Source organism: Osmerus eperlanus, chromosome 28, assembly GCF_963692335.1.
Source record: "Osmerus eperlanus chromosome 28, fOsmEpe2.1, whole genome shotgun sequence".
NCBI classification, from domain to species: Eukaryota; Metazoa; Chordata; class Actinopteri; order Osmeriformes; family Osmeridae; genus Osmerus; species Osmerus eperlanus.
The window spans coordinates 1,429,992-1,452,326 of record NC_085045.1 but is presented as its reverse complement, the minus strand read 5'-3'; the positions used below and the strand labels follow the sequence as shown (position 1 = coordinate 1,452,326).

Below are 22,335 nucleotides of genomic sequence, written 5' to 3'. Positions count from 1 at the left end.
GGCTAGCCGTCGAGCTGTACGAGCGCGAGTCTGTCGATGGTATTAAACTAGCCGTGCTCTCCAAACAGCTCCATCAGCCTCAGATATGCAACTGCATCTGCTCACAGCAGCCCACTCGACTGAAGCTGCTGTTGTAGAAGCAATGGAACGGTGAGACAAGCCCCAGAGCTGTATCAACGATCAACTTAGGGTTAAACTGTTGAGCAGACACATCAAATCACTGTGTGTGAGTGTGTGTGTGAGTGTGTGTTTGTCTAGCCTGCTAAGCAACTCTTCTCTAAAGTGACATCTGCTTCAGATTAAGAGTTGTGTGAAGTTACACATGTAGGAAACATAGCATCCATTACTACCACCTTCTCACACACACACACGCGCTGGTGCACACATGCACACACACATTTAACATGCAGGTCTCTCCCGAGACTGTCTCCTCTGTGTGGGCCATATGAGGGAGGCTCATCTGGGTCTGATATCCGAATCAGAACCAAAGCAGCTCCACATGTTCCCTTTGATGTGGTTCTGAGCCCAGCTGGAGCTGATAAAGACTGGGTTTATGTTGGTTCAGAGGTCAGGCTTAGAAAGGAGGGGCGCGCACACACACACACACACTTAGAGGAAACCATGCCGGCACAAACACACATGTACACGCACATGCGGATGGTATACACACACACACACATACACACTGTCATTTCCACATTGTCTGGTTTGCATCCCCCACATGCTTTCTGTTTGGGTTTCTGTTTTCCTTCCTATCTAAACACCAGGAAGAGGAGAAGAGGGGAGAAGAGGGGTAAAGGAGAGGAGGGGAGAGGAGGAGAGAGGAGAGGAGAGGAGGAGAGAGGAGAGGAGAGGAGAGAGGACAGGAGGAGAGAGGAGAGGAGCGAGGAGGAGAGAGGAGAGGAGAGGAGAGGAGAAGAGAGGAGGAAAGAGGAGAGGAGAGGAGGAGAGGGGGAGAAGAGGGGTAGAGGAGAGAGGAGAGGTAAAAGAGAGGGAAAGGAAGAAGAGAAGAGAGAGAGGAGATTATGGTTGTAGTTAAATTCTGCCCTTGGAGGTCCATAAAGAGATAGTGCAGAGGGCTAACCAAACAAGACTCCATGGATCACCTCTACTGGAACCCTCATGCAAATAACACCTGTTGACACACCTCAAGGCCACCAGTCCCAGAATGACACACACACACACACTTACACACACACACACAAGTCTACACAAGCACACACATCCTCCCCCCCCTCCGCTCGTGGTGAAGTGTCTGGTGAGTGGGATCACTCCATTTGGCCTCCCACACAATGTTGCTTGCACAGCCATTACCAGTGAGAGCCTCTTCCATGGCACAGAGCAGGACTGACCTGGTGACCACAAACAGCCACTTCTCCTTTCTACCTCCCCTCTCCCCCCCTCTCCCCCCCAACCCCCCAACCCCACCTCCACCACCCACCAACCTCCATGCACGCATACTCTGTAAGAAGGAAAAAAATAGTCATTTGTTTGTCCACACACACACAAAAAAAGAATCTGAAAGACACGGAGATTTGCAAACCAAATTAGGCTCATTGGCCGGCTGTATGTGCCATTCAAAGCAGGGGCTAATGGTGTGCATCCCCACCACTCCACACAAATGAGAGAGACCCTGGGAGATATAGAGAGATGGAGGAGAGGAGACAGGGAGGTGGGGGGGTAGGGGAGGGGAGGGGGGTGTTTTGTTAAAGAAATGTGGTGATTCTGAGATCATGTGTCTATTGATACTTATACTGGCAGCCAAAACAAGCCACGAAAGGTTCACCTGGTAACCTAAGTAACCTAACCTCATCTATATATACATACATACAGTACATACAGACCGCATGCTCCTTTATATAAAGGATATATATATATATATCCATCTCAGACCCATAAATTAATTTATGTCATCTGTTGTTTGGGGATTGTAACTTTGCAGCCATACAGTATTGTATAATTTATTCTGTTCGACTAAGAGCACATCCTGGGGCTCTTAATGATGAATGTAATGAATTAGTGAACAGTCGTGTAATTCAATGTATTTCTAGTCATAGACACATACACTATAACAACTAAGAAAGCTATGTTTTTACATTTCTTATCCTTAAAATACGTTTGATAGCCAAACCCAAACACTTAAGTCATGTCAAATGTGAACATTTTAACAGCTTACTCTCTGGGTTTCAGAAAGCCACACAGCTACGCTGTTCCTATAAAGCCCACCATCCTCTCCTTGGGCGTGTCATGCTTTAACCCTCGTGCTGCCTTCGGGTCACATGACCCAAAGGTTCATAACGAACCATCATTGTGTTTACCCAGTTTTACCCAATACAAAAACTAATAAAAATAATTTTCTTTTAACCTTTGCAATGTGGGGGGTCTGAGACAGCCCAACGGTTAAAAGAAAATGCTTCACTTTGTTTTTGTATGAGGTAAATTTGTCGCAATACGACGGTGGGTCACACGGCTGATGGGTCAGAATGACCCGAAGATAACACAAGGGTTAAATGTGCCATAACAGTGTACCTGGAACCACCTGCTGCGGAGCACCACAGAGCTGTATGTTCTCTGGAGATGTAAAGCTTTAACAGGGCCATTAGAGTGTACCTAGAACTCTCAATCCTCTAATCGTAATCTACTCACTACTCAGCTCCTTGTCTCTGGTTAACAAACACTCTCCCAGGATAGCTTGCAAGGAGGGTTAGCCCTAACCCTCACCCCTAAGCCTGACCCTAACCGTAATCATAACCAGAGGCCTGACCCTAATCATAACAATAACAAAAACCCTGGTCCGCGCCATAACTCGAGCCCCGGTCCTAACCTTGACTCTAGAATAACCCTAGTCCTAGTCTTGTCCCTAACCATAGGGACAAGACTAGGAGGGGAGAGGAGAGAGAAGACTACAAGCCTCCAGATCACATGAGGCCGTCAGATGGAGCGGATCAGACAGGGGTCAGTGGGAGAGGTCAAAGTTCAGGGGTCGCTCAGGGCTCGCCCTAAGCATGGCCGTGCACACACACACGCCTTGTCTACGACAGTACTTCACTCGTACCACGGTGCAGTGATAAACTACACAGACCACAGCAGTCCCACTGGGCTGCTTGTTGTGGTAGTCATTAGTCTAATCGTGCATTGTTGTTTGCATAATAAATTAAATAAAATCAGACAAAGAGTTGGAAAGTTGGTTTTACATGGCCCCCTTGAAAGGATGTCTGTTTGTGTATGTATGTACGTGTGTGTCTTTAAGGCTCCACAACGAAACCACGTTACTTTGATTGACAGCTTAGATCTGTCACTCTACAGCACACTAGCCGCCTTGTGTTCGACAGCGAACTAAGCGCCTCCAACGCTTGGATTGGCTGCCGCCTGCGTGGCTCAATTTGATCGACATGGTTGAGGTCGTCAAAAGGAAATCCATTGGTTGATTCCATATCTTTCATCATTATCCCACGTGGAAAGGCAATTTCTATTGGCTGATGCACGTTTTCTGGGGCGGGTCTCCTTTGGTTAGCTGGGAGAGTGTGAAACCGCGTGAGAAAGTTGCCATAGAGGTAGAGCGAGGCTTGACGCTGCTTTTGCGCTGAAGAGGCGGTTGTTATTATCAAAACTAACTCGATTTTTCCATTGACAAACATCTTATATGGTCTGCTCTCTTTATCCCCGTTTGACTTCGAATCAGCATTTCGTCGGATTCTACGCAAAATAGTAATTTCCTCAAGCTACGGCGGCAGTTAAGGGGGAACTCTTCATCGCAATTAACATCTGTGGATTTGTTCCTGTTTCTACGCCGACCGCGTTGTGGTGGAGTGGCAACTTCTTCAACTGGAGTTTATAGCGCTCTATTCGGGATTTAGCTACGTGGATCGTACCGTCCCCGTCCTGTAGCATATTCCCGAGGAAAGCTTTAGAGGGATTCTCTTTTTCACCTGTTTTTGGTTTTCCTCGTCTAATTATCTGCTTCCCGTGTTTTTTTTCTGGTTGATTTACGGTTGTATGCTGGCTCGAGCGCAGAGACGGGAACTGAGATTGTATCGCGCCATCAGTCGATTAGAGATCTCGGAAGGGCGAGGGACGTTGTGTGGCATTAACGGCCGTTGAACTGAGAACGAGCGAGGATGGATGGGTTTATCATCGTCTAGAGCAGCGCCTGGCCGGTCACTTGGCTATTTTATTCCCAGATAGATCAGTCAGGAAGCGGGCATCGACGGAGCAAGAGAGGACGATGTTTCCCCAGGGTCGGCACCCGGTAAGCTTGGTCATGAGAAACGTAGGTTGAATATACCCTCTTATTTGTTATTATCGAACCGTCTGCCCATCGGTCACTTTGGGCCACGCTGCCTGCTGTTCCTACGGGATGGCGGGTCGCCAGGGCGTCGGGGGAAGGTCCTTTGTTTGTCTTGGGCTTACAGCCCTGTCATACAGCCTGTGGTGCTCTTGTAATGAGTTTATCATGATGCACTCAGTTTAATTGGAGTAGCCTAAGCATAGCGCAGAACTTACTTGGCAGCAGAGCGTCCAGCATGTTCTGTCGTTAGGCAACGACTTGATCTAATTCAGCGCTAATCACTTTCTTGAAAACCATAGTTTGTTAGGAGTTGAACGCGACAGGGCCGAAGAGCAGGTTTTGAGTGTTTTTATTGTCGTGTCGGGGTTTTTGTGTTGACAGACGCCTCAGGTCCCCGGACAGCCGTTTAAATTTACCATCCCAGAGTCACTGGATCGCATCAAAGAGGAGTTCCAGTTCCTCCAGGCCCAGTACCACAGGTGAATACACCACCCTCTCTCTCCCTCTCTTGTTTCCCCTCTCTCCCTTCCTCATACATTCTCTCTTAAGCACACACACACACACACACACACACACACACACACACACACACACACACACACACACACACACACACACACACACTGGAAGCCAGGCTGTCACCTTGTGAGTGACTGCGGTGGGTCTGGGCACTGGTGGTGTTTGAACTGAAGGGTGGCGTGTGGGTTCAGATTTTCATAAATCACTCTTTGTTTTCCTGTGTGTGTCTGACAGAGAAAGAAAGAGAGTGTGTGTGTGTGTTGGGGGGGGGGGGGGTGAGGTACACATAATGACAACATGATGACAGCAGACACACACGCCACAATTCAGACCGTAAGCAAACATATGTGCTTTAAATGCGCGCGAGTAACCCCAAGAGCTTGTTGGTGTTCCAGCAGGCCAGACTTGTGACAAGTGAACCGTTTAGTTGTGGGTTAGGGGGAGTCAGGCGGAAACCTAGCTGAATCTTAGGGGGGCGGAGGGGGGGGGGGGAGTGGGGCGTGGGGGGGACATAACAAAACATCTTTGGGTCCTGTCATTGGACAGAATATCTCCTGTTCTTCCTCTTTTGTTGCGTAACGCTCACTGGAGCTTACAGCTGGACCAGGATGGATGAAGCTGCCTGCTAATGTGTGGTGTGTGTGTGTGGTGTGTGGTGTGTGTGTGTGTGTTTCCTCTGCAGTCTGAAGCTGGAATGTGAGAAGCTGGCCAGTGAGAAGACTGAGATGCACAGACATTATGTCATGGTGAGTATCTTCATCATCATCATCCTTTCTACCATCTCAACCATCTCAGCCACACACAGCTGACTGGCAGAACCACAGCCCTCCTCGTCTGAAACCACAGCAAATATGACACACACACACACACAGAGACACACACACACACAGAGACACACACACACACAGAGACACGCACAGACACACACACACACAGAGACACACACACACACACACAGGTCCAAACAGGCACACAGTCTCACATGCACAAGCTCAAAAAGGGACGATAAGAGTGAGAGGTATACACACACACACACACCCCAGTCTGTTGAGACAGCTTTGGGCAGTGGCATGGTTCTGGTAGCAGTGCGTGTGTTGTCTCTGTCACTGAAGAGGTTAAATAAACATGCATATAATATGTCAAATAATAATATGTGGAACATTTTCCTTCACAGTACTATGAGATGTCATACGGACTGAACATAGAAATGCACAAACAGGTACGTCTCTGTAGGTACAGTTTGTGTTTTTGTCAAAATGGTGTGTGTGTTAGAGAGGGGTCACCAGTGATTGATGGTTCTCTCTCTCTCCATCTCCCTGGTTAGACCTGACCGTACGAGCCCAGAGGCAGGATGAATTACTCTGTTGATTGATTGGTGCTGTCTGGGGGACTAGCCTGTTTTATTGCATTAGGGGAGGCAGAGCAGGGGAGGGCAGATGAATCGATCACAGAGCCCTTTATCGAGGAAATGCAGAGGATGAGACAGAACTGCACACACACACAAACACACACTCGTACACACTCACACACTTCCCTTAGGAGCAGGACAGTGCCTTCCAGCGTTTACCAGTAATTACTGCAGGTATCGATTGGTCAGAATAGAGGAAATTGGAGGTGGATTGGCCGGGCTGGTTTACTAAGGATTATAGGAGTCTGTCGCTCCACCTCTTCTCCTGCTCTTCCTTCAACTCTTTCTCTCTCTCTCCCCCCCCTCTCTCTCTCTCTCTTTCTATCTATCCCCTCTCTCTCCCCCCTATCTCTCCCCCCCCTCTCTCTCTCTCTCCCCCCCTCTCTCTCTCTCTTTCTATCTATCCCCTCTCTCTCCCCCCTCTCTCTCTCTCCCCCCCCTCTCTCTCTCTCCCCCCCCCCCTCTCTCTCTCTCTTTCTATCTATCCCCTCTCTCTCCCCCCTATCTCTCCCCCCCTCTCTCTCTCTCCCCCCTATCTCTCCCCCCCCTCTCTCTCTCTCTCTCCCCCCTATCTCTCTCTTTCTCTGTGTGTCTCTCTCTCTGTCTCTCTCTCCCTCTCTCTCTCTCCCTCACTCTCTCTTCCTCTCTCTCTCTCTCTCTCTCTCTCTCTCTCTCTCCCCCCTATCTCTCTCTTTCTCTGTGTGTCTCTCTCTCTTCCTTCCTCCCTGGTGTTGGGGAGCAGTGTGCTACTTCATGGTCCCTTGGGGGGCTCAGTCTGGTGTGTGTGTGTGTGTGTGTGTATTTATGGTCGTCTGTGTGTGTGTCCGTTTGGGTGTGTTTGTGATTGTGTGTCTATGATTGTGTGTCGGGGGAAGTTTCCCAGTTTCCCATCATTAACCCCTCAGGGCTCAGAAACCTGGCAAGACCTGTGAGAAGAGGTCATAGACTGTGACCTATGACACGGTCACCCCCAACTCATAGTAGGCCTGAAAGATGTATTGCAGCCTCCCGTGTGTGTGTGTGTGTGTGCGCACCCGTGTGTGTGTGTGTACACAGAGTAACGCAAGGTGACTAGAGCAGTCTTACTAGGTTCCAGTGACCCAGTAAGAAGGGTCAGATCCCCTGACCGTCCACAGGCCCCAGCTCTGCCCTATTCTGAGCTAAGCTGCGGTCCTTTTAGCTCCCTGCAGGTGTATTCTGGGTAAAGTAGTTCGCAAGTTAGCTGCAAGCGGTGTAGTTGAGGTGAGGTGAGGTGTGGCTGAGCAAGGCCAGGTGAGGGGGACATCTCACCTCAGACACTGGGCCTGTGCTCACCTCATGTTGCCTAGATAAAGGATCTTTTTTCTTCTCTGTGTGTGTGTGTGTCACTTTGTCCTGTGTTTCCTTTTTCTTGTGATTCTGTTTTGTGTGTGTGTGTGTCCGGTGCGCGTAAGCCTGTATATCTCCATTACTGCATCTGGAAGCACCTCTAATTCCCCTTTTACTCTGAGCCGCCTCGTATCAACTGGATTGGCCGATATGTTACTTGAGCTGCTTCATCTGATTTGCTGCCACTGTGGGGGTATCGTGTTCCCGGCCAATCCCGGCCACCTCCGGTCTCTGGGTGCGTTTCCGAGGAACGGAGAGTGGGGGCAAATGAAATTAGGAATGATGAGATTATGGCAGAGCGCTGATGGGAATAGAGAGGGAGGGAGGGAGAGAGGCTGGGGGGTGGGGAGGAGAGATGTCTGTCAGCCCTGGAGTGTTTCTATGTTCGTGTTTGTTTTCGTGTGTGTGTGTGTGTGTGTCTAAAGGTGTGTCACATCTGCAATGACAATCTGTGGCTCAGGGTCTGTGTTGTCCCATGTGTGGCGTGTGACGGGTTGGATGCTGCTATTCTGTCTAACTCTCTCTCCCTCCCTCTATCTCTCTCCCTCTCCCCCCCCCCCTCTCCACCAGACTGAGATTGCCAAGAGGCTCAACACCATCTGTGCTCAAGTCATCCCCTTCCTCTCTCAGGAGGTAAGTGTGTGTCTGCAAGGGAGCTGGTGTGTGTGTGTGTGTGTCATCTGCCATACTGATAAGTCTATCAGCACACCTTGTTATTCCCAGTGCCTGTCATTCTTGTCTGTGTCTCTCTGTGTGTGTTTATATTTATTAGAGTGTGTGTGTATATATTTATCAGTAAGTGTGTGTGTGTAACCTTCCCCCCTGCAGCACCAGCAGCAGGTGGTCCAGGCGGTGGAGAGGGCAAAGCAGGTCACCATGGCTGAACTCAACTCCATCATCGGGGTCCGGGGCCTGCCAGGCCTGCCTCCCAGCGTGAGTCCTCCTCTCTTCATTCTCCTCCTCTCCTCTCTTCCTTCTCCTCCTCTTCTCTCTTCATTCTCCTCCCCTCCTCTCTTCCCTCTCCTCTCTTCATTCTCCTCCTCTCCTCTCTTCCTTCTCCTCTCCTCTCTTCCTTCTCCTCCTGTCCTCCTCTCCTTTTCTCTTCATTCTCCTCCTCTCCTCTCTTTCTTCTCCTCTCCTCCTGTCCTCCTCTCCTTTTCTATTCCTTCTCCTCCTCTCCTCTCTTCCTTCTCCTCCTCTCCTCCTCCACTACTGTTACCTGAGGGGAGGGAGGGAGGGATGGATGGATGGATGAAATAAGTCTTTAAGAATAATCGGTTTGTGAATGTTCTACAGTAACATCAGTAACATGCCTGTGTGTGTTGTGGAGGGGGCTGACTGTAAAACAGTGGTTTTTCTTAACCGTTGCATGTAGCTGTGGTAAGAGTGGATTGTTGAGGGTGGGAGATTGGGGGGGGGGGAGGTGTAGGGGTATATAAAGGGGGTGGGTGACTTGGGCGGAGGTGAGGTGGGTTAACTGGCAGGAGTTGGTGGGGTTCGTGGTCAGCCAGCCAGTTTGGCGGTTACAGTTTGAGTCTTAATTGCAGGATTCCAGTGTTTATACCCCCCCCCCCCCCCACATGCTGTCACTCACCCTGTTTGTGTGTGTTAAATGAGTGTAATGAAGCATATTCCCCACCAACCCCCCGAACACTAACACCTCCTGACAAACTGGCACCCCTCGCCTCACCCCTCGCCTCACCCCTCGCTTCCCCTCCATTTGCTCCCCACAGGGGGGCGTGGGAGCGCTTGTGCGTGTGCACGTGCACGGCGGGCCAGCGGAGGGATTATCTGTGGAGAGAGGGGGGTGAGGGAGAGGGGGGTGAGGGAGAGGGGGGTGAGGGAGAGGGGGGGTGAGGGAGATGGGGGAGAGAGGGAGCTGGTGGGGATGAGGTTTGAGTTCTGCCGCATCTCTCCTGTGGTTCCATGAGGAGGAGTGTGGGGGGGGGGGTAGTCAATTAGGTGATATAAAGAGGCGGTTTGACCTTCACCAATCCCTCCCACCTCCCTTCCCCCTGGGGTAGATCAGTGGGTCCCGTTCCCGCGGCTACTGTGTGAAGATGCAGTAATGATGTTTTGGAACACAAAGACATTTCACGCTCAGACGAGCGCCTGATTTGGTGTGAAAGAGAGCGAAACCTGACAGCTAAACGCCCCCAATCCTCCAGAGCCCTCCCTCCCTCCCCCACCACCTCCCCTATCCCTGCAGGCAGCAGCTGGGGCTCCCCTCCCTCCCTCCCTCCCTCCTCACCATGGTCTGGGCTGTGATCCCAGCTGTCAGTATTGTTCAGTGTTTGACCTCGGAGGAAGGGAGGTGTGTGTATATGGTGTGTGTGTGAGGGAAGGGTCTGGCAGTGGTGTATTGATAAGCACGTATTGGTTACTACACAGATTAACTGAACCATGTGGGTTTTAATGGGCTTCCTTGTTGACAGATTTGATTGGCTGATTGATTCTGAATCAATGACCACTTATTCTTCTTCTCTCTTATTTCCCTCCCTCCCTGTCTCCGTAGCAACAGCACCTGTCTCACGCACACGGTGCCCCCATCCCCCTCACCCCCCACCCCGTCGGCCTCCACCCTGCCCAGCTGGGGGGCGGGGCTAGTCTGCTCGCCCTATCAGGCGCCCTGGGCGGGGTTCCCGCTCACCTGGCAGCCAAAGAGGAGAAGAAGCACCAGGCGGAGGCGGAGCACCTGAGAGGTGAGCCACGCCCCCTCTTACTGGGGCTCCACCTGGCCCCGCCCACACTGAGGAGGAGCATGTCTGGCCCGCCCACTTAGACTGGGACCAACAGGAAGTCAGTTTTGAACTCTGTGCTAAAAGAAAAAGAAAAGTTGGCCAGCCATGACTTCCAGTGTGCTAGAGTGGTCCAACATGAGTAGACATGTATAGAGCTGGACTACTTGCCACTGGACTAAGTTGGACTAGACTGGATTGATTTGGACTGGACTGGACTATGTTGTACCAGACTAGACTAGACTGGACCAGAGTGGACTAGACTGGACCAGAGTGGACTGGACTGGACCAGAGTGGACTGGACTGGACCAGAGTGGACTAGACTGGACCAGAGTGGACTGGACCAGACAGACTGTACTAGACCAGACAGACTGTGCTTGCTGGGTTTGTTTATTAATAAATCTACTGAAACACGTTCTCGTCTCAGGGCTCTAATTTCTCTTCTTCTTCTTCTGTCGTTTTTTGGGGTTGTGCCTGGTGACCTCACCCTGACGCTGTCTGTCTCCGTATCTATGGCAACAGAGCGAGAGCCCAGCACAGTAAGTACTTCCTGCTTCTACAACTGCAGCCCCCCCTTCCTGTGTGTGTGTGTGTGTGTGTGTGTGCGCTACATAAAACCCTGTAAGCTTCTTCACCATGCTAACTGGGTTCGGAGACCCTTACATGTATGTGTGTGTTTGGCCAATGATTAGCTCAGATGTAAACATCATAGCAGGAAGGATTCGGGTTGACGAATGTGTGTGTGTGTGTGTGAGAGAGAGAGAGAGAGAGAGAGAGAGAGACCGTCCGCTGGAGCAGCATTGTCATGCCCTAGATCTGCTCTGAGCTGTTAGTCTCTCTTTCACTTCCAAATAGAGCTTTTAGCACAGTTTCCTAACCCCAGACACACAGACACACACAGACACATCTCTCCTCCACACGCACACACTCTGACAACCCCCCCCCCCCCCCACCCTCCATTGCTTTTGCATTGTTGTGTGTATTTAACACCTCAGTGAACAGATTATCCCTCCCCCACTCCCTCCCTCCCTCCCTCCCCCACTCCCTCCCTTGATCCCGCGCTAAAAGAGCCTCATTGTGTTTCATCCCCCTGCCGGGGGGGAGGGTGCATCATATGACCCTGGGAGGGGTGAGGGAAATTGCTTGTGTGTAGCGGGTCAGTCCTCTGCTTTCTAAAGCCTGTAAATAATGTGAGGAGAGGAGAGGGGGAGGGGAGGAGTGGGGGAGGAGGAGAAGGAGAGGGGGAGGGGAGGAGGTTGATGTGCGGGTGTGAAAGGTCTCTGGCTTCACCCTTTCCTCTCCTGTCCTCCTCCCCCCCACAGTGTTTGACCTCACTCTGTCTGTGGCTCCTGGATGCACATTTCATTGACAGACGGGACCATAATAGACTCCTACATGATGGGCTAATCCACACACAATTGGAGCCGTTGGCTGGGGGGGGGGGATGAGGGGGGGGGCCCTGGGAGAGGGGTGGGGGGAGGAAGTAACACACACTCACAAGGACACACACTCACACACATTGAAGCACACACTCAATTACACACAAGCTAATGCGCACACTCAATTACACACGCTCCCTGGGACTCACACACACACGCACACACACACACACACACACACACGTATTGACTCTCCTCTAGCCATCCATTAAAGCATGTCAGAACCAGGAGAGGGAGCACTGATTAGAGCTGGCGAACCACTCACAATAATCACCACCTTCTCTCCCTGGCTGTATGTGCGTGTCCCAGCTCTCTCTGGCTGTGTGTGTGTGTGTGGGAGTGAGGGCCCATGTGTTTGCAGGGTAAATAGTGTGTTAGAGGTAGAGAGATTGCAGTGGAGTGTGCTTGTGGTACTCCTGTGCTGTGACTGAGCCGGCTACGGGAGGCACTGTGTGCTTAACCTCCACCCCCCCCCCGGCACGCTGACCACTCTTAAGTGCTGCACAGGAGCACCCCTAGGATTCATGAGGCTTTGATTGACAGCCCTACACCCCCCCCCCCCCCCTTACACACACACACACACACTTGAAGTCAGTGAGGGTGCATAACCTTGGGTGTTGTGGAGGGTCATCATCACTGCTGACAGAAGGTACTTGGATGGGTGTAGCTCACTGGGGAGAACATGCCTGCATTTAGCTTTGGATGAAAGTGTCTGGAATCCATTCATTTGACATGGCTGGGCCCTGTTCTGAGGGTGAGATTGATATATGCTGGATGATGTTACGGGATTGAAGTGATGACTGGAGGGAATGTATTCTTCAGGCTAAGTGACTTCACTAGGAGTGAGACAGGGAGTGATCTGTGTCTTTTTGTTAGTTATTTAAAGTTTGTCTCTTCACCTTCCTCACATTTCTCTTCTATTTCTCTTCTCCTCCTCCTCTCTCTCTCTCCCTCCTCCTCCTCTCCCTCCTCTCTCTCCCTTCTCTCTCTCCCTCCTCCTCCTCTCCCTCATCCTCTCTCTCCAGAGTAACTCCCTGCTCACAGACAGAAACTCGGAGAAGCGACGTAATGGACCAGAGTTCTCCAACGACACCAAGAAACGAAAAGTAGAAGACAAAGACTCGAGCCACTACGTAAGACAGTGTGTGGTGTGACAGTGTGTGTGTGTGTGTAAGAGTGAATACTTATCCCTCTATGAATTTGTAAATGTGTGTCATCAAGTGTGTAAATACTTGTGTGTGTGTTCTTGTATCTCTGACTGGATATTTGTCCCTACAGGACAGTGATGGGGAAAAGAGTGAAGATAACCTGGTGGTCGATGTCTCCAATGAGGTGTGTATGTGTGTGTGTGAACACGCTTTTCGGGGACAGGAATGATCGATCGACTGACAGATTGGTGGACATATTGTCTGATTGTTATCATTCCGACTCCTCCCCTCTCTGACTCCTCCCCTCTCTCCCAGGACCCCGCCTCCCCCCACGGCACGCCCCTCCCCTCTCCCAGGGAGAACGGGCTGGACAAGACACGCCTCCTGAAGAAGGACCCCTCCTGTAGCCCCGCCTCCTCCGCCTCCTCTGCAAGCTCCTCCTCCCTCAAGTCCAAAGAGATGGGCATGGTAGGACTGCTCCCTCACTGCTGTCTCTGGTTATCTGGAATACTGGTTAACTAGCACTGCTGTCTCTGTGGTTATCTAGAATACTGGTTATCTGGAATACTGGTTATCTAGCACTACTGTCTCTGGTTATCTGGAATACTGGTTAACTAGCACTGCTGTCTCTGGTTATCTGGAATACTGGTTATCTAGCACTACTGTCTCTGTGGTTATCTAGTATACTGGTTATCTGGTATACTGGTTATCTAGCACTGCTGTCTCTGGTTATCTGGAATACTGGTTATCTAGCACTACTGTCTCTGTGGTTATCTAGTATACTGGTTATCTGGTATACTGGTTATCTAGCACTGCTGTCTCTGGTTATCTAGAATACTGATCACCAAGCACGGCTGTTTCTGTAGTTATCTAGTGTATTGGTTATCTATAATACTGGTTATCTAGCACTGCTGTCTCTGGTTATCTAGAATACTGGTCATCTAGCACTGCTGTTACTGTTGCATGGGTTGTCAAGCACTTCTGGTTATCTTAACATATTGATAACCTAATGCTACTAGTTATCTAGAACTACTGATGTTTCCCACATCGTAAAAACAAGTTTAAACAATGTTGGATCAGGTGTTTATCTGGGATCTGTGTCAGCCAAGACATGTCTGGACACGTTTGTGCCCGTGGCTAAACCACGGAGTTCTCCAGACCCTCCTGTGGGTGTTTTTGCTAATGCTGTACTTATACTAATCCTCAAAACACCCAGAACAATACAGACTCGCATGCTTCATTAGCAGTCTAGACTTTCCACCCCTCCGTCACGTGTTCTGGCGAGTGATTGGCTGTGCTGTTTCCATGGCAGCGTGACAAAGCAGGAACCCCTGGCTTGAAGTCGAGCACGCCCACTCCCCGAGGAGACTCCACCCCCGGACCGAGTGCCACGCCCACACTCCGGCCCAGCCTATCGAAGCCTCCTTCCATGGATCTGCCACACCCCCACAGTAAGACCGGTGAACTTCCTCTCTGATTGCTGCGGTTGACAAATACTAGTGTTCTCTGTCTCTCGCTCTTTCTCTCACTATCTGTGTCTCTCTGTGTCTCTCTCCCACTCTCTCTCTCTTGTCTATTTCTCCACCTGAATGGTTCCTCTCCTTACCCTCCCGTCTCCCCCCTCCAGCTGCGGGGCTTCGGACCCCTCTGGCGGTACAAGGTCCTTACCCGGGTGCGTTTGGTATGCTGCCCCACGCGGGCCTGAACGGGGACCTGGGTGGAGCAGGGGCAGCCTACGCTGCTGGGCTGCACAACATGTCTCCTCAGATGAGCGCAGCTGCTGCTGCCGCCGTCGCTGCGTATGGACGCTCCCCAATGGTGAGTGTGTGTGTGTCTGTGTGTGTGTGAATGCGTCATGAAGAACTTAATTTGTTCTTGTTTACTTAAGATCCTTACTGCGTTTAAATACACTCAGGGGTCTGGACATGTGTAATAATGTACCGTAAGCTATTTAACTGTGTGTGTGTATAAGAGAGAGAGAGAGAGAGTGAGAGTGTGTGCGCTCATTTCTCTATGTGTAAATGTGTTTGCTAAAGTACTGGTTATGTGTGTGTCTACTCTTAACTGCTTATGATTTATTAACATACTCATCATAACTCTGTGTGTGTGTGTGTGAACTCAAGGTGGGTTTCGATCCTCATTCTCACATGCGAGGAATCCCCCCCAGCTTAACAGGCATCCCGGGAGGAAAACCGTGAGTAGAGAGGGGATGTGTGTAGGACGTGTGTGTAGGACGTGTGTGTGTGTGCGTGTGTTGGTGGATACTTACACATAATAGCTTTGTTAACAGTTTGAAAAATTGGTGTAGTGATGGGAGAAAAACACTCCAGACACACTGTCCTGACTGAACTCACTTTTTCCTCCTCCCCCGTCCCTCCTCATCACCCTCCACCTCTACCCCCTCCCCCCTCCCATCGGCCTCCCCCCCACAGGGCCTACTCCTTCCACGTGAGCGCAGACGGCCAAATGCAGCCGGTGCCGTTCCCCCCGGACGCCTTGGTGGGTCCGGGCATCCCTCGCCACGCCCGCCAGATCAACACCCTGAACCACGGCGAGGTGGTGTGTGCCGTCACCATCAGCAACCCCACGCGCCACGTCTACACCGGGGGCAAGGGCTGCGTCAAGGTCTGGGACATCAGTCACCCTGGCAACAAGAGCCCCGTGTCCCAGCTGGACTGCCTGGTGAGTGTGTAGGGGGCCTTGGAGGTAGGGAGTGAGTGAGTGAGTGAGAGAGTGAGAGAGTGAGAGAGTGAGAGAGTGAGAGAGTGAGAGAGAGAGAGAGAGAGAGAGAGAGAGAGAGAGAGAGAGAGAGAGAGAGAGAGAGAGAGAGAGAGAGAGAGAGAGAGAGGCAGAGAGAGGCAGAGAGAGGCAGAGAGAGGCAGAGAGAGGCAGAGAGAGGCAGAGAGAGGCAGAGAGAGGCAGAGAGAGATGTATATGTTGTATGGATAGTGGTGTGTAAAAAATAAATAATAATGAATTAAAAAAACAAGGGTGACTGGCTGGTGTTGTCATCAGTGTAGGGGTGGTGTGGTGTGTGTGTGTCCTCAAATGTACATTGGATGGATGTAAATTCTTACCTCACAAAAGCAAGCACACCTATCCTAACCCTTACCTATCCACCAATCCTGTCCAGGGTTATCAGTTCATCCCAAACTAAATGTAATCCTGTGTTTACCAGAACCGCGACAACTACATCCGCTCCTGCCGCCTACTTCCTGATGGGCGGACCCTCATCGTGGGGGGCGAGGCCAGCACGCTGTCCATCTGGGACCTGGCCACGCCCACGCCGCGCATCAAGGCGGAGCTCACCTCCTCCGCCCCCGCCTGCTACGCCCTGGCCATCAGCCCCGACTCCAAGGTCTGCTTCTCCTGCTGCTCCGACGGAAACATCGCCGTCTGGGACCTGCACAACCAGACCCTGGTCAGGTGAGAGAACCAGCTTGCACCAGACACCAGACAGCCTGCACGAGACACCAGACTGGACTACAGACCTACCTCCTAAACTACAGACTTTACTGTGGCATAGACCTGCCTAAACTAGACACTGAACTTTCCTGTACTGTGTGTGTCTCCAGGCAGTTCCAGGGCCACACTGACGGGGCCAGCTGTATCGACATCTCCAACGACGGCACCAAGCTGTGGACGGGGGGGCTGGATAACACGGTGCGTTCCTGGGACCTGAGAGAGGGGAGACAGCTGCAGCAGCACGACTTCACCTCCCAGGTACACACACACACACACACACAAACACACACACACGAACACGCCCAGAAACACAGCCGACATGTTGTACACAGCAACATGATCGTGTCATTCTGCAGGGGTGGAAACCCCCGGAACAATTAGAACTTGTTAGACTGCTAGACACACGTGCTTTAACTGACACGTTACCACACACACACTCTCACACACACCTGGGCGTGTCTTGAGAGCAGCCTCTCACACACACCTGGGCGTGTCTTGACAGCAGCCTCTCTGCTCCCCCAGGAGACCAGCTGCAGCAGCATGCCGAGACACGTGGAGGAACAACCACACACACACACAGAGACACATATATACACACACACACACTGGCACCTGGATATGCACACCCACCTGTGTACTAACCACTAATGACTTTGTTTCCTAATGGTGCGTGAATGTGTCTCTTCTCTCTGTGTGTGTGTGTGTGTGCAGATCTTCTCTCTGGGTTACTGTCCTACAGGAGAGTGGCTGGCGGTGGGGATGGAGAGCAGTAATGTGGAGGTGCTGCACGTCACCAAGCCTGACAAGTACCAGCTGCACCTGCACGAGAGCTGCGTGCTCTCCCTGCAGTTCGCCTACTGCGGTGAGACTGGCTATCTCCCTGTCTCTCTCTCTCCCTGTCTCTCTCTCTCCCTGTCTCTCTCTCTCCCTGTCTCTCTCTCTCCCTGTCTCTCTCTCTCCCTGTCTCTCTCTCTCCCTGTCTGTCTCTCTCCCTGTCTCTCTCTCTCCCTGTCTCTCTCTCTCCCTGTCTCTCTCTCTCCCTGTCTCTCTCTCTCCCTGTCTCTCTCTCTCCCTGTCTGTCTCTCTCCCTGTCTGTCTCTCTCCCTGTCTGTCTCTCTCTCTCCCTGTCTCTCTCTATCTCCCTGTCTCTCTCTCTCCCTGTCTGTCTCTCTCCCTGTCTGTCTCTCTCTCTCCCTGTCTCTCTCTCTCCCTGTCTCTCTCTCTCCCTGTCTCTCTCTCTCCCTGTCTCTCTCTCTCCCTGTCTCTCTCTCTCCCTGTCTCTCTCTCTCCCTGTCTGTCTCTCTCCCTGTCTGTCTCTCTCCCTGTCTGTCTCTCTCTCTCCCTGTCTCTCTCTATCTCCCTGTCTCTCTCTCTCCCTGTCTCTCTCTCTCCCTGTCTGTCTCTCTCTCTCCCTGTCTCTCTCTCTCCCTGTCTCTCTCTCTCTCCCTGTCTCTCTCTCTCCCTGTCTCTCTCTCTCCCTGTCTCTCTCTCTCCCTGTCTGTCTCTCTCTCTCCCTGTCTCTCTCTCTCCCTGTCTCTCTCTCTCTCCCTGTCTCTCTCTCTCTCTCTCTCCCTGTCTCTCTCTCTCCCTGTCTCTCTCTCTCCCTGTCTCTCTCTCTCCCTGTCTGTCTCTCTCCCTGTCTGTCTCTCTCTCTCCCTGTCTCTCTCTATCTCCCTGTCTCTCTCTCTCCCTGTCTCTCTCTCTCCCTGTCTGTCTCTCTCCCTGTCTGTCTCTCTCCCTGTCTGTCTCTCTCTCTCCCTGTCTCTCTCTATCTCCCTGTCTCTCTCTCTCCCTGTCTGTCTCTCTCCCTGTCTGTCTCTCTCTCTCCCTGTCTCTCTCTCTCCCTGTCACTCTCCTCTCCCTGTCTCTCTCTCTCCCTGTCTCTCTCTCTCCCTGTCTCTCTCTCTCCCTGTCTGTCTCTCTCCCTGTCTGTCTCTCTCCCTGTCTGTCTCTCTCTCTCCCTGTCTCTCCTCTATCTCCCTGTCTCTCTCTCTCCCTGTCTCTCTCTCCCCTGTCTCTCTCTCTCCCTGTCTCTCTCTCTCCCTGTCTCTCTCTCTCTCCCTGTCTCTCTCTCTCCCTGTCTCTCTCTCTCCCTGTCTCTCTCTCTCCCTGTCTGTCTCCTCTCTCTCCCTGTCTCTCTCTCTCCCTGTCTCTCTCTCTCTCCCTGTCTCTCTCTCTCTCTCTCTCCCTGTCTCTCTCTCTCCCCTGTCTCTCTCTCTCCCTGTCTCTCTCTCTCCCTGTCTGTCTCTCTCCCTGTCTGTCTCTCTCTCTCCCTGTCTCTCTCTATCTCCCTGTCTCTCTCTCTCCCTGGTCTCTCTCTCTCCCTGTCTGTCTCTCTCTCTCCCTGTCTCTCTCTCTCCTGTCTCTCTCTCTCATCCCTGTCTCTCTCTCTCTCTCCCTGTCTCTCTCTCTCCCTGTCTCTCTCTCTCCCTGTCTCTCTCTCTGTCTCTCTCCCTGTATACCTCTGTCTCTCTCCCTGTCTCTCTTTCTTACTGCATCTCTTACTTTTGCTCTCTCCATCTCTCCATCTCCCTTTCTTACACAGAGACAAAGATATACAGCATATGTCTCTATCTCACTGCATCTCTTACTTTTTCTTTATGTCTGAATCTCTCTCTCACTCTGTCTGTCTCTCTCTCTTTGTGACCTTTCCATGCTTATTAAAATGCCTGTCCTGTCTGTCCTCAGGTAAATGGTTTGTGAGCACAGGCAAGGACAACTTGCTGAATGCATGGAGGACTCCCTATGGTGCCAGTATATTCCAGGTAACCTCCATCTCATCACCCACACAGCTGCTACCCAGCTCCAGTAGCACACAGTAATACCTGGCCTACACATGGGAGATCACAACCTAATCTGTTTTCCTGACCTCATTTCCCTTTTCTCCCCTCCTTCTATCCCCCCCCCCCCCCTCTCTCTCTCTCTCTCTCTCTCTCTCTCTCTCTCTCTCTCTCTCTCTCTCTCTCTCTCTCTCTCTCTCTCTCTCTCTCTCTCTCTCTCTCTCTCTCTCTCTCTCACTCTCTCTCCTCTCTCTCCTCTCTCTCTCTCTCTCTCTCTCTCTCATCCTGTCCCTCCCCCATGCCCTCCTCTCCTCTTTCCCTCCCTCTTCCTCCCTCTCTCCCCCCTTGTCCATCTTCTCCCTCCCCCACTATCTCATCCTCCTCCCCCCTCCATTTCCTGTCTCTTCCCTCTCCCTCCCCTCTCTCTCCTCCCCCACTATCCCCTCCTCCCCCTATCTCCTCCTCCCCTTCTCTCTCCCCCTCTCTCCCCTCCTCACCTTCTCCTCTGCCTCCACCAGTCTAAGGAGTCCTCCTCGGTGCTGAGTTGTGACATCTCCGTCGACGACAAGTACATTGTCACCGGCTCCGGGGACAAAAAGGCCACCGTCTATGAGGTAATCTACTAACGCTGACCTGAGGTCGGCCGCGGACCAACCAAAGCAGCTGTCTGCTGTGTTCCCTGCTGTGATCAGCTGAACCGGGACCAGCACATCACCACACACACCCCGCCCCCAGTGGAGCCCCAGTACGCGGGAGGGATGGACGGTAAATAAACAGACGGATGGGTTGACTATGGATAGACAGACAGGTAGACAGACAGATGGACACTCGATAGAAAAGACGGTTGATGGATCAGACGGGATGGATGAGTTTGAAGCTTCGGGATTGCCCGGAAGGCGGCGTTTTTATTTTTTACAGACGATGAATGTTAAAACAGCCCTGTGACCTCTGACCCTGACTGTGACCTCAGCCCGTTGTCACGACGATGACCTTTCACACCTTCCTGCTGTACCCCTCGCCCATCCTGTTCCTCTTTTGCTTCCGATTAGTTATCCTTGTATTTTTGTTATCGGTCAAAAATTTGTAAAAAGTGTACATATGTCCGTTTTTTTTTTTCTTACAGTAAATGCTTTAGTAATAACGAACATGTTTGGTATTACTTTTACATGGGAACAAAATCTAACCAGGAAAAAAAACACTAAATGGTCTTAATGATAGATAATTATTCACTTATTTGAAATGTCTAGACAAATAAATGTTCTTTTTTCTTACGCCTGTCTCGTCCCTCGCGTCGTTCTTTGCGGCGACTGGCGACGACCACTCCTGAGCGCCATTTTATTTTTCCTCTTCCCCGCTTCCCACACTCCCTCCCTCCCTCCATCTCTTGTCCCCCTCATGATCACAGCTACCTCTCTGATATCCAGGAGGATTATTCGCCCTAAATCTCTCCCATCCGTAATCTCTCCCATCCGTAATCCCATTTATCTCCGCGGTGTGTGTCTACAGTATCCGCACTTTTGTTTTTTCTTTCTTCTCCTCTATCACTGTTGATTTGTTCTGGCTACCTAATGTGTCAGCGTGCTAATTGCCCCAGTGTGCTAATGTGTCTGTGTGATGTGCTACTGTATGTAGCATGTTAGCGGTTGGCCGCTAGGGTGTTAGCATCCTAGCGCGTGAGAGGAAGCCCCATTGGCGTGCCACTGTTATCATGTTAGCGTTAGCGGGCTAATGAGCTTAGCGCTGTCTCCCACCTAAGGTGCTGCTACACCTGACAGAGATGATCAGCTCTGCTGGAGCTGTAGGTGCTCTGGCTATCAGGCAGAAACACCTGCCTGGCTCCCTGGGCGTCTGGATCACCACACACACACACACCTAGTAACACACACACGCATAATAACACTAACACACACACGCAGTAACACACACACACAATAACACACACCATTTTGTAGGTTACACACACAGAGAATCCATATTGCAGGCTACACACACACACACCCCAGGACACTGCACACAGCAGATAGCACTGCTCTGTCCTGTCAACACAGGGGATAATCAGCTGCAGGGGATTGTGGGTAAGCCGTAATAATCCCTCACATGAAATATGGAAAACATCAGAGAGTTATTCAATAGGAGGGAGATAAAGGTTGTGTGTGTGTGTGCGCGCGTGCGAGCATGATGGAAAAGGGGGTGTTTGTGTGAGATAGAAGTAGTATAAAAGTGTGTGTGCGTGTGTGTGTATTTAAATGTGAGTGGGGAACAATTACCCCTGTGCTACAGATCTCTTTGAATCCTCTAGAAGACGACAGTGCTTCGGTACATCGTTTCCTTTCATAACAATCAAATGCCCCCCCCCCCCCACACACACACACACACAAGCCTCGTTTAGCCTGACTCGGCAGAGAAGGCTGGCTGAAGGTCTTAATGAAGTGGCGACAGCAACAGCTGCAGTAGTCTCTGAAGGAGCTGCCTGTCTACCGTAGAGCAGACACGCGTCCCCTAACCACCCTCACCTTGTGTCTCTATCACACAAGGCTGATTACCGCGAGCTCTCCTGCTGCGTTTGAATGCCAACGGTCGTGGGAGGAGGGGGAGGAGGATGAGCATGCGAGACAGTGACAGTCTCTAAATGTCACAGATGAGGGGAGCGTCAGGAGCAGGAACAAGAATCTGGTCCATTAGAGTCCTTCGGGAGTTAGTAGTTCACTGCAGTCACCTACAGCTGTGTTCTGCAATCTTCCAACGGTTGCGGAATGACGACAGCGAAAATGTAAGGAAGGCATTCCACGTGATCCGCTCTGGAGTTGTCCCATACCGTGAGGTCTCTCGTGAGAGGATTCATCCATATACGAATGTCCTTGATTACAGATACGAGGATGAGACCTGACTCTAGACTGATTAAAAAGGACGCATTGACCCCTGTTGCGTGCTGCATAGTCTTTCGCTCCATCTTTCCACCTCACACACACACACTGACAGAATATAAAACCTCCCGTAATTATGCACCCACTGCATTAATCGCTGACGGTTATGGACTGGGAGCCCGCCAGACCCTCCCACAGGACCGTATTTCGAGGGTTTTAATCTGTTAAATATGTGCGCGCTACGTCGCTAATCTGCTGTTAATCTCACAGACACTTTTTATGGGATTGCACATAGCAGCGGGATTAACGCACCACAGA

At 51.3% G+C, this 22,335-nt stretch overlaps 1 protein-coding gene across 2 annotated transcripts; it reads left to right on the top strand.

Annotated features, from left to right (window-relative positions):
• Positions 1 to 3,521: 3,521 nt before the first annotated feature.
• Positions 3,522 to 20,424, top strand: LOC134014991 (transducin-like enhancer protein 1). 2 transcript variants are annotated; one of them, XM_062454235.1, is made up of 20 exons: positions 3,522 to 4,270; positions 4,670 to 4,767; positions 5,490 to 5,553; positions 5,982 to 6,026; positions 8,154 to 8,216; positions 8,412 to 8,516; positions 10,099 to 10,285; positions 10,844 to 10,860; positions 12,786 to 12,893; positions 13,039 to 13,092; positions 13,224 to 13,376; positions 14,221 to 14,359; positions 14,536 to 14,726; positions 15,032 to 15,102; positions 15,341 to 15,590; positions 16,087 to 16,334; positions 16,484 to 16,631; positions 17,085 to 17,235; positions 19,062 to 19,138; positions 19,672 to 20,424. In XM_062454235.1, exons 1-20 carry the CDS (start codon positions 4,226 to 4,228, stop codon positions 19,777 to 19,779), a joined length of 2,322 nt encoding a protein of 773 aa, XP_062310219.1. In that variant the 5' UTR covers positions 3,522 to 4,225; the 3' UTR covers positions 19,780 to 20,424. The 2 variants fall into 2 exon arrangements, with proteins under 2 accessions (XP_062310219.1, XP_062310220.1); XM_062454236.1 differs by having other exon boundaries at positions 3,523 to 4,249.
• The last annotated feature ends 1,911 nt before the right edge of the window (positions 20,425 to 22,335 follow it).

Coding starts and splice junctions, on each gene's coding strand:
- LOC134014991 (XM_062454235.1), top strand. CDS start 4,226: ATGTTTCCCCAGGGTCGGCACCCGGTAAGCTTGGTCATGAGAAAC. Junction 4,271..4,669: donor TAAGCTTGGTCATGAGAAAC/GTAGGTTGAATA, acceptor TTGTGTTGACAG/ACGCCTCAGGTCCCCGGACA. Junction 4,768..5,489: donor CTCCAGGCCCAGTACCACAG/GTGAATACACCA, acceptor TTTCCTCTGCAG/TCTGAAGCTGGAATGTGAGA.